The 12,500-nt window shown below is 38.3% G+C and overlaps 1 protein-coding gene across 1 annotated transcript in view; it reads right to left on the bottom strand.

Annotated features, from left to right (window-relative positions):
* Positions 1 to 12,500, bottom strand: part of LOC138039960 (uncharacterized) — a 50,786-nt gene that overhangs the window by 37,472 nt on the left and 814 nt on the right. The window contains exons 2-4 of the mRNA XM_068885778.1: positions 3,940 to 3,971; positions 2,634 to 2,810; positions 2,141 to 2,177 (exon numbers count right to left, since the gene is read on the bottom strand). Coding sequence (XP_068741879.1) covers positions 2,141 to 2,177; positions 2,634 to 2,810; positions 3,940 to 3,971 — 246 coding nt within the window. The remainder of the gene's footprint in view (positions 1 to 2,140; positions 2,178 to 2,633; positions 2,811 to 3,939; positions 3,972 to 12,500) is intronic.

The raw sequence follows: 12,500 nt of genomic DNA, 5'->3' as shown, positions 1-12,500 counted from the left end.
CCTGAAACTTTCAGTTAAAAGGATCGAGCAGGAGTGCCGAAGGCATCTGGGCGATCTGTTGCCGTTTGTGAATCGACTTCGCATCACGAAGAGGCTGTTGCCGCTGGCGTTGGACGATGCCTTCTATTCCTAGAGGGATTTGTCAACTACAAAAAGCCGCTCCTTTAGGAGCCACCAACTTTGCAAAAGTCTATGTCCAATTCAATTGCATTATGTTGTTCCCTTATGCTCAAATATGTTCTTGATTGATTGCCGCATAATAGAGCTTCCTTGCCACATAATGATACTTCAAAGTCCCACATGTCCAAATTTTTTTCACACCCTCATAGTATATATAAATAGCTGATAAAGATGAAGTCTCGGGCAACCCGTTTGCCAGAGTGAAAACTGGGTTCTAATAACACTTGTCGAAATGGGAACTGGGTTCTAATATCACGAAATACAAGATGGCGGTCAAAGGTAAATTTCTTATTTTCATATCGTAGTGAAAGTTTTCCGTCGAAGACATTTCCGTTCAGTTTGAAAAAGGTACGTTTAGGTTTTCAACAGTTCAATAAGGCCTAAATGAGTCACCGACTCACCACCAACGTACCACCAACGCATCTTATACGTTATAAGATTGAACAGCGGCCAGCAGTCGGCCGACAGTTGACCAACAGTTGACCGACAGTCAACCAACAGTCGACCGACAGTCGACCGACGCGTTGGCCGACTGGTTTCTTCAGTCATAGTATGCCTCTGTTTTATTAATTCCGGCGCAATTAAGTTCGGCGTCTGAATCAATTCAGCCGGGATTAATTAATTTGGGTCGGTCTAAATTCGAATTCGATTCGGCTCATGTGAAGTACTGCGTCTGAACCGGGCCTAATTACACGACATGAATAGCCCCTTTTAGTACGGTCACGTTCCATTAACCGTATTTTACTGATGGGGCAGTAAAATCTCATTGTGTGGTTCCAGAAAATATCCATACCCCCACCACGGAAGACTTTTTGATTTGCACCCCCCTCCCCCCAGGATTTTCCGTTCCAGGGGTGTCTTTGATGACCCCCCCTCCCCTCAGGAATTTCCAGAATGTTTTTACTTATAAAAACGACAGTGAATTAGTTACGTAATTGCGGTAGAATTTTATTTCAACAGTGTAAACATTAAGGTTAACTCTTAGAAAAATATAACGCTTTGTTAAGCTCATTATCCAGCTAAACTTTTAGCTTGTGCGGTAACAACTTTGCAAAGCTTAAACATTTGGGTTGCACGTCCACTGTTTCACGTTTTCGTGCGAACTTCGATGAGATCATTTCACTCGCTTAAACAACTTCGCAAACCATAGTAAATAAAACAGAAACTTACAAGGTTCCTTTGTCTACACATTTTGTCAGTTTCTTCAGGTTGATTCTTTAATATTTAGGGACCACACATGTTGACGTGGTAGGTTTCGTGAACATCGTCACAAAGGCGATTGTTTTTCGAAGAATATTATTGACGCCAAAATAATCCATCATATTTGTAAACTTAGATATGGCAATTTATGTGCAGTCTTCAAATTTACTGACTCTCCAGCAGTCCTTCTCGCCGGTAAATGACACACAGCCTCACTGTTGCTTGCCTTTGAGCCACGGATGGAATCGAGAGGGCGACTCTTATTGTTTTTGGCGCGATTTACTTCCTCCAATGAGTAGTCAAACTCCTGTTTTAGAATTTCCAGTTTGACATAACGAACTGAACCTCAACAATCGTTTCCCGAGGCGGCAATAAATATTGCATTTACTCAACGAAACATAAAATCCTATCAAAAATGATGTGAAGGTAGCGAAAAGTGATACTCAAGTGAACGGAAGTGTTGGTTGGACGAAAAAGAGACAAAGCTGGAAGTCTGGGGAGGAGACTACAGTTGAGACCGCCATTTTAAATGTTTTGAATCCGTCCCAAAGGAAAGACACTTCCGTGGTGGGGGTATGGATATTTTCAACAATAACAAAAACTTTAACGTATCAGGGCAGGATCCTATATATCATAGCTTTATTCCTTCAGATAAAAGTGCATACTTGATTATAGCCAATCCAAATCAATTACAAAAAAATACAAATATCACATTAAACAGAAACCACATACATGTACATGTACAGTACAGGCCACATACCAGAGTCACAATCCTCGTGAGCCTCCTCGAATTTTCTCTGAAAATTAATAGTAACATGTTGGTATTTAGGTACAGAACCATGCATCTGTGAATTCTGTACAACAAAATCTACCAGTATGATACTTAATATTCAATTAAAAATAACAAATTTATAAGTCTATGGCGGACAAATTCATACATGCATGTAAATCGTAAATAAATTTAGCCTCAGACACTTCAGCAGTACCAGGGTAATAATTACACCTAACAAGTTTGATAACATCCTAGATGGTCTTCTTTATACACGACTCCATGAAATTAAAAGGACAGTTTTATCCTGCCAGGCCTTCACATAAGACCGTGCAGCGTTAAATTTTAATTGTCTAAAATTCTGAAAATCTGCATAAGAAACCTGAATGGAATTTTCTGACTTGAACTGAGGTGCTACTTAACATTTTCTTGATGTAACAGAAAACATGAACACAAAAAGTAGATTGTATAATTCATAACATACCAGATTTACATAACATGCTGCACGGTTGGAAAGATATTTCACCCTCCTTTCCTTTTCTTGTTCTTTTGGTAGGCATTTGAGAGCAGATGTGTACTGTTCACATGCATTTTCATATCTACCCTCTTGAAATTCTACCCTTCCTCTGTTGCTGTAACTCTCACTTTTTTCAATGGCATCCTTGTCAAATCAACATGTAATGAAATAATCATTTAAACTTCACTCATTTTTAATAACAATTAACTTAAAAGTATTAACAATAACCTTCAATTGTAATGTATTTGATTATTGCCACCAGGCCACACCCGTACAGGGAGGGCTTCAACTGTTTTTCCACAGAACTCCAACAAAATAATTATTACATAATAGGATTTCAATCGGCAAAAAATTCTCTACACAAAATTATTGAAAAATTAATGGCTGCTTCTGCTTTAGCATAAACTGTAGTTAATGCCTTACTCAATTGTCCTCTGTACCTTAGTGATTGTGTCAACTGTTTGTTTGTGCACTTCGCACCCGATCAACACACGTTTTTCCCGCCTCCTTCTTCTGGAACAAATCAGATTTTTGCCGACACATGCAGCCAACTCGCCACCCAATCAAAGTTGTTGTGGCTTGCTATATGTGCACATTTTGTCTCAGAAATCCTCAGTCTTTTCTGACAATGAAGTGAGTTTTTTCCCCTCCCACCCTCCCATATGATCTAATAGGATCATCCCCTCATATTACTATTGGTAGTTCTTAACAGTGACTCATCTCCTACTGTTACATTGTTGTCGCCTACATGTATTTTTTTTTTTCCCGTCATTTTTATTAAACTGGTTTGAGGATAAGTGTTGACAGCGCCAACCCTTCAGTCCCACACTGAGGCAATGCGGGGGTTGCCCTAGCTTGGGTGAGAAACGGTGACACATCCACTTCCCCTTGCTGGCCCAACCTTCTAGGAGCTTGGCATAGGTACACACTGCTCAGAGCAGCTGTGCTCCGTGCACCGCCAGTATTGGCCCCATAGCGCCGAGTTGGCAATTATATAACCGTCTCATATCCAACATCAAACAAGCACGAATGGAATATAATTAATTTTTTATCAAATTTTCATTAAATTCTGAACACTTGTTCAAATGTTGGAAATTAAAGCCAAACTGAGTTTCGAGCTTGGCAACACTTGACACAATCAGTTTCCATGTTACATGTAGGTCATATGGTATGTGAGCTGATAACCGAGATTGAGTGAACCAATCAGAAAGCTAGAAATGCAATTTCCAAGGTCAAAAATTTCAATTGATAGTATATTGTATATTTCCCTTACCAGAAGAGGAGAGGAGGATCCAATATCAGATTCTGCAGATTCAATTGTAAAATAGAACATCAATATATTGAATTATTTCACAGTATACCTTCAACAAACGTAAGTACTCTTTATGAGGAATAAAAAAATTATATCACACTTTCATCAAATAAGCCTATATTAAATATTAACATAACCCAACTTTAAAATATCAAGGATCTGTTACCAGGATAGTAAAGTTGAATAGGCATTCTCTGTTAAAAATTATTTAATATATGAGCTTTAGACAGCCAGTCTACTGTCTTCAACAGATACACATAATTAACTGATAAGTTAAACATGAAACGAACCGTTAAAACATTTAAATATAGAGATTGATACACATAAATTAAAAATATGTAAAAAGAATGTTCAGAGGAATGCTAAAAGTGCTACAGTAACATCTACATCTAGCAAGGGTTTCATTAAGTTTAAAGTAGAAGGGCCTTAATTGTGATAGAGTAAGCAGACACCCTGTGTTTAGTCTGGCTTTTGATCTTGAGACTTCCCTTGAGCAATGGCGGGTACTGTACTAAGCGGTGACCGGTGCTAGTACCCGCGTCCCGGCTTCTAATAAAACCCCTGCATCTAGTATGTTCCAGCACTCGGCAAAGTCCCTTTTTGGCTTATGGCTGTTTCTGCTTAGGTGGCCTCATACAACATCAGCCATTTTAGAGACATCAATGCTAAGCCGGCCACTTCTGCTGGAGAGAACAGGACAGCCACAACACGAGGGACTACATCGATCATCTACTGAGATTAATGTTTGTTTAAAAGAATGTTGTATTGTTTAGCGAGTGGGCATGAATTGTTGTCCGCCTCAACAGTTTCGGCCGTACGCCATGCATGACTCAAGTGTCTTTCTAATGCAGTCATTTCCTTTGTCAATAATCGTCGAGTTATCAAAGTCAATTATATGATCAAATGTCCATGCATGTTTTGCAACATTTGAACCTTTTAATTAGTACATTGTTTTGTATTCCTGATACGTTCTTTCTTCCTGGTGCTGAATGATCTTTTTGTTTCACCAGTGTAATTCCATGGACAAGATACGCAAGGGATTTTGTAAACAACATTGCATTGGTTGCTCGGGGACAGGGAATTCTTGTTGGAGAGTTTTATACTTGGTTTGTTTAGTGACTTGAATGTCGTGACTCTTAAGAATTTGCATGAGTGGTTCAGTAATGCCTTTTATTAATGTGGGGAAGGATCGTAAAGTTCTGTCGATTTGTTGGGTCAGCCCGTTTGAAGAACATACTGACTAATTCCTCAGGCATTGGTGTTGTCAGTGTTGAAGATTTCTATCTTATATAATACATTTAATTATTAGTTGTGATACTCCCTAGACAATACAACATTCTTTTAAACAAACATTAATCTTAGCACTTTTAGCATTCCTCTGAACATTCTTTTTACATATTTTTAATTTATGCATATCACTCTCCACCTTCAAATGTTTCAACGGTTCATTTCATGTTATCAGTTAAGTTTATCCTTTGAAGACAGTAGACTGGCTGTCGAAAGTTACCAGAGAAAGCCTATTCAACTTAAGTCCATCCCTCAGTTGACTACTACTTTCAAATTAACTTGAATTTCAACAGATGCTAAGCTGATCTTAATTTTATGCAAATTCAAAAAAGATCTTGTAAAATACATGTTCAAGATTATTTAAACTTAAGTTTACTTAAATGGTAGAAATGCTGCCAAGGGGAAGGGAGATGTTCAATTATGCTTGCAGTAATTTAACAGTGGTTTGTGTGTGGAATTGAAGGGACGATTTCAATAGGTCTTGTGGACCCTACTGGACCCCTCAAGAGAAGAAAAAAAAGAATAGATGGTTTGCACAGTAACGTTATCAAATTCTAAAATCAAAATCGCAAGGTCTTCTGAATTTTTTTCTAAAGGAGGTTGAAGATGACCCTAAGAAATAAATCTTTTTTTAAGTTTTCAGTTCCATGATGTCTTTCGGAAATACAGCATGATTTTGAATTTCTGAAATGTCACCTCGCACGACACCATATGATACAAATTAAGCTATTCAGTTGAAATCTCAGCAGTATGAGCCTTCAAAAACATTAGGTGTGTTCTTACACATGTATTTTATCTCATGAGCGAAAAGTAAGCGCTCTCATTGCAAAGTGAACGACAGATGTTTTTGTTGATTAATGGCCACCATATTGGTGCCCATGGACCAGTACATGTCGTCTCCATACAAAACTGTATAATCAGCTGTAAAGTTGGGTGAATTAAACACTTCGACAAATAACTTGAAGAAATGATGTAATGCACAGACCTGAAAATTGGAGAGGTTGTTAAAAGATCTCTTTCCCACAACATTCCAAGTTCTTGCACTTTTTCATTGACAGTGAAACTATCATGACAAGCAAAATGAAATACAGAGCAGATCGTACCACCATTTGCACATAACTACAATTCCTTGCACCTTTGACCACAATCCCTTGCACTTCGAATAAAAACGTATTCTTCTCCCGATTAGATAGCTGCCTTGTTTGTTTGCTTCAGGCTCACTCACTGCGGCAGCAATAATCAAGTCATTAAGTCTAAGAATAGTGTTATTATTCCAATAATTTCCAATTTAATTCCCTCAAATCCTCGGGCAAATGATATTTAAGGTCTGCCATTACATGCGGTTTGTGAACTACAAGTGTTATTGGCACTATCTGCATTTTCATCTCTCTTACTTAATTAAGATTTCATTGGTTCTTTGAATAGTACAATGTACAGTCATGTAGCTCAAAGTAAACACATGCCTGCATGGACACTATAATTGTTTACTGTGCATTTTACAAGTCTGCAGAACGTCACCCTCAAGCACCAATCATCAAATGATCGCAAGAATTGGGGAATTTCAATATGCAACCTGCTATTTGTCTCTGAGTGCCTGCAGCATGCAATGAAATAAACTAATAAAATATGGTGGAATCGGACGACATGATCATCAAACTAAGATCATATAGGCAAGAAATTTTGAGTCAACCACACTCAAGATCCCAGGCAATGAGATTTTAATAATTCATAACATTTGGATTCAAGATTTTGGGAAAGTAGGGAACAACATTTGGGATTGTACTACAGCTGTAGTCTTGTAATAATTATTATATAAACAGGATACAGGATTTGGTAATTTCAACATGCAGGATTTGTGAAATACAATGTATCACATTTAAGAGCTAAGATCTGGGAAATTCTAGTGGTAATGATGTGACAAAAAAATCAAGCCATCTAACATTGCAACAATTAAATCTCATAAAATGCAAACCAATCGGCATGTTTTGCATTTAAGTCCAGGCTACCGTATCACAGCTATATTGTCCACATTTCACCAAAGGGTCATCAGTACATGTGCATGTGTCTTGTTTCATAGATCCTTTATTCAATCTTTATGTGATGAACCCCCCTCACCCAATGTCATACAGTATCTCCTCTTAAATATGCTTTACATAAAGCAGATGAGATAGGTCTGGATTCTTTATTACTAACTAAAATTTGAGATAACAATAGAGTACATGTATAGAGAGCAATCACACTTCCTGGAAATACAAATCACTATGTTGCTCACAAAAAGTGGTGTTTAAACAAAAGAAACAATAATGTTTGCACTCTACTATTTGTGACCTCTCACGCGAAAACGATCCTTTATGATCTGCCATTTTCACACAGATAGCCATGCCTAAGCCGAGTATGATCCGTTCCAAAAAACTTGCAAGCCGTGCGCACGGACCAAGTTACCTACCTTATAATTAGCCAATGGACCGCCGCTCTTAAAATATACCTCAAACTGCTGACCTTGTAAAAATGTTTAGCCCCACTCCTCTAGCCAATATGAAATAGCCTTGACTGCCTCCACCCTTCTTTTTTCCTTCCCCACTACATAAACTAGTTTATCTATAGAAATGGTACAAATGCTGCCGAGGTGAAGAGAGATGTTCAATTATGCTTGCAGTAATTTAACGGTTCGTAGGTAACACACTGCTCAGGGCAGCTGTGCTCCATGCCCGGCAAGTATCGGCCCCATAGCGCCGAGTTGGTAATATATAAGGTTTGTGCGTGGAACTGAAGGGAGATTTTATTACATCTTGGGTAGGGACTGTACAAAACGTGGACCTCCACTCCCACTCGAGAGAAGAAAGAAAACAATACATGGTTTTTACAGTGATGTCATCAAATTCTAAAATCAAAATCACAAGGTCTTCTGAATTTTTACCAAAAGGAGGTTGAAGATGACCTATATATAGCTAGAAATAAATCTTTTTCCAAGTTTCCAGTTCAGTGACATCTTTTGTTTAAATTTCCAAATTGCCACCTTTCGTGACACCATGATACAAAGCTATTTGGTTGAAAAAAAATTATGTCTATCCCTATGAATCTCAGCAGTTTGAGCTTTCAAGTACATTTAGAAATGTGTTCATACCATGTATTTTACCTCATAAGCGAAAAGTAAGTGATTTCATCTCAAATGTTTTCTGTTGATGGGCTAACTCGGTGTTGTACCCAATTCAAATCTCCTGGGATTAAGATTCTTTGTGTATTGTATTTACATGATAATGTAGCATTCATATTTGAATGATATGGAAATACCTGAAACAAAACATTAATTTTTATTCCCAGGGTTTTCAATAAAATTTGAAGTAGGCAGCTGGTTGAAGTCTAGTAGCCAACTGCATCAACAAGGTCTGGGGCATGCTCCCCAGAAAATTTTGAAATCTGGAAGCTCTAAAATGCTATTTCCAGTGTTCTGGGCAAAAAATTAAGTACAAAGATAAAGGAAAGTTTCCTATCAACAGCAACACTGAGTGTGCAGTTACGTGCATTCTTTTGATAATTTCCAGTGAAGAAAGATTTGGAAAACCATTTCAAAAGGAAAATTAAGGATTTAAACGTTAAATGACGTTTCCACAACTTCGTGTCATCATTACTACCAATTTCAAGCTGCCATGAATGGCAAGCCTTTTGCACGTTTTTTCAAGAGCGAATTAAAACATTAAATTTTTGGTTTGTCTACAGTAGACAAACTGCAAACTCATGTTTGTTCAGCATGAGAAATTCTGTCAAACAATGAGAATATGTCATTTTAATCTGAATGAATGGCAAGCCTTAACCAATGAAACATTTACTGTTTTAATTAGTGGAAAACAAGTCTTGATGCAATGATTACTCAATAACAACCTGTTTTGCATGTGTTTGCAGACCTACGTAACTAAGCATACATGCAATAAAATATTGAATTGTAAACATAAAAAAAATGCAATGGTTGGTCCAGGCAAAAAATGCTGTTTCACTGTAGCTTGAAGATGGCAGTATCAGATCAGTTTTAGTTTCTGGACAACCGAGCTTGATTCACCGTATTCGAGCGAGTTACCTGTCGAACTCGAGTAACAATCGCACTCGAAATGTCGAGCTCTACAACAACAAAATCGAGCTCGATTCCCAATACTTAGTTCTCGAGCTCGATTTCCAAGCAATTCTGCTTATCAAGCTCGATTTGAAAGTTACCTATCAAGCTCAATTCCTTGCTCACCAAAAACTCTTGATTGTCATACTGTCTTTACACCGAAGAGAGTCTACAGAAAACATTGAAAAAACTATATTTTCCCCACAAAAAACTTTTTCATTTCAGGGTTTTCTTTAAGGTTTTAAGTAGCCGGAGTTTTTTGTAAAGTAGACAGGTGTGGGTCCAGAGGACCCACACGATGGGCGCTTCTAGGGGGGTCCGGGGGCATGCCGCCCCAGAAAATTTTTGAAAACTGAATGCCAGAAAATTTATGCATTTCCCGGCATTTTGGGCCATGAAACTCAGACATTAGAGGGATAAATCAAGCTGCAATTATACTATGAAAACCATGTTACTCAAAGAAAGACGAAGTGACATTTCAATAATACAACCCTATAAACAAAAAGTTGAATGATATTTTTTGTATCTTTTTGGTGGTTTTGCTGGAGGTAACGAGCCTGGCAAATATTGCCACTTGACAACTTGTAAACATGGCACATACTTTGAAGGACTAGACCAGCAAAGGCTTCTGATTGGTTGTTAAATAAAGAATCTGATTGGAGGATACTAATTGGCCAATGGCGTAAAGGAAGTTTCGATCCTGTTTAGGTGTGAAGATGACACACATTCGTTCCATTGTGTAATTAGCGGGAAAATATGCTTGCGGAACTTGGTTGTAGTAATTTCGAAAATTGAAAATCACTCTAGAGCGATTTAAGAGTGATGTAGTTTTTTTCCGAAGAGTTTAGGAGTTCCGTAAAGCAGTGAGAGTTGATCAAAAGTGACGTTGGACAAAGATCCGTTGTCATGTTGAAGCGTAGAGATGCCCTCGAGAGGACGAGCACTTACGCGGGCAAGTAGGATTTAACTCTGAGGAGCGTTACGTTCAAGTGTTTAAATAAACTCTACGAGTCCTCAGCTTCTACGTTCGCTATAAATGATCAACTGAAAGGTTCGAAGTGAAAACGAAGGAGCGGTTAGTGAATGATCAGAGGCTAGTTTTGTTCCTCAGTTGAGTTGTGGTAAGAGATGCGTGAACACAGGCTGAGCGTGTTGCTAGCAGAACATCATATGGATTGAGAACAAACCTTTTGAAAATGTTTCTTTGTTTACAAGCCTTTTTATGATTGCGGCGTGATTATACGAAGTTTTGCGCGGACTAAAACGTCCTTGAGTGATTTTTCCTTCGGGTAAGATACAATCGGTGGCTGTTTGAAGACATCGAAATCCAATATGGCGAACAACAAATCATATTGTTCCTACTTTCCCGCCACCGCAGCAAGATTTTTTTAAAACGAAAGTCTCAAGCATAACGTTTTTAAACTGCCCTTGAGTTAGAAGTCTTTTATGTGTTTTCAGAAAAGATAGGCACTGCAAATTTTTATTTGTATTGAGCCCAAGTAGTTTAGACCTCATAAACATCATCTCCTCTACATATCTTGACTCTTCAAACAATGAAAGTAGCCGGCGAAACCTGACAGAGAAGCCGGCGAACTTCGCCAGCTGCCGGCTCTTATATACAACCCTGCATTTGAATCAATTTCGTAACAGCCTATTTATTATGCATAAAAATATCTGAGAACAGAGAAATTACAAATTAAATGATTCAAAAATGAAATAATCTCGTGAAACCAAGTAAAGAGCAAGACTTAGATGGCGATAAAATATTAAGGAGACCATACGACCACAGCCAAGGCTTTTTCTTTGGGTGCTACATACATGTTGAGTAGTCATTAAAATTTGGTCGTGAGATCTGGGAACGAAGGCTCCTGGTTAGCGCAAAAGGGTGGAAACCTTACAGGACTTTCTTCTGGTTAGCAGTTGCTGCAAGTGAAACTATAATAAGGGACACATGAAGTGCCTACAAAGTGACAACATGGTCTCTTATGCGTTTGGTGCACTGTGGGCTCAAAAAGGGCTCAAAAAGGTACTTTAAGCCAAACCGCACAAGCGGTTTGTCCTCATCGTGGCATTAACATAATGTGCAAAAGAGGCAAAAATTTATGAGATGGGTGAGTGTACAACTTTGATGTTTTCTGTAGACTCTCTTTTTTTTAATACAGTATGACAATCAAGAGTTTTTGGAGAGCAAGTAATCGAGCTCGATAGGCAACTTTCAAATTGAGCTCGATAAGCAGCAATGCTTGGAAATCGAGCTTGAGAGCTAAGTATTGGGAATCGAGCTCGATTTTGTCGTTGTAGAGCTCGACATTTCGAGTGCGATTGTTACTCGAGTTCAACAGGTAACTCGAACTCAAATACGGTGAATCAAGCTCGGTTGTCTAGAAACTATAGAACTGACCCACAGTATCAATTAAATCTGATAATTATGTTTGAAATTGTGGTTAAAAGAAAGTACATTCAAGTCCATCAAAAATGAATTTTACTTTAGGTTTGAAGGAATCCTTCAATTAATTCAATTTACAGAAAAAAGGAACTGACTTCTCTGAGCGAAGTAGCTGACGCTTTTCTTGGTTGGCAAAATTTAAATAACAAGACTTGTTTATAAACAGTAAAGTCTCCTATAAAGTTGTATGAACCGCATAGACCTGAGAATTGGAGAGGTGGTTACAAGATTTGTTTCCTACGACATTCCTAGTTCTTGGCCTTTTTCATTGGGGTTTGCCTAAAATCAGGAATCCAGAATAAGAACCTGAACCAAAGTCACTTACAATGATCCTGCGTCTTGCAAACGTTTATTATTATCTCTCTGAGTAATTTGCCATGTGCTGACTCCTTTTGGGAGGGGATTCATGTAATAACTTCTGAAGAGCATCATGAGCCCATGAATAGGAGCTTGCCTCTCCCATACAAGCCCTTATGAGTCTTGTCCTTTGTGCCTATTGATACCCCACATGGTCAGTGGTTGATGTCGGACGTAAATAGCATTCTTACACTGAAAACGCGTTTTCACCAATAGTTGTGGCTGCAACCAAACATCTGTAATACCCACAGAGGACTGACTACTCACCTCAGGTTCCATGTCGCTCTCAACCGACATTGTGATGAAAGAGGGAAGGCAAAAATATCA

The sequence above is a fragment of the Montipora capricornis genome, chromosome 3, assembly GCF_036669925.1.
Source record: "Montipora capricornis isolate CH-2021 chromosome 3, ASM3666992v2, whole genome shotgun sequence".
Lineage (NCBI taxonomy): Eukaryota > Metazoa > Cnidaria > Anthozoa > Scleractinia > Acroporidae > Montipora > Montipora capricornis.
This window is presented reverse-complemented; position numbering and strand designations above follow the sequence as displayed.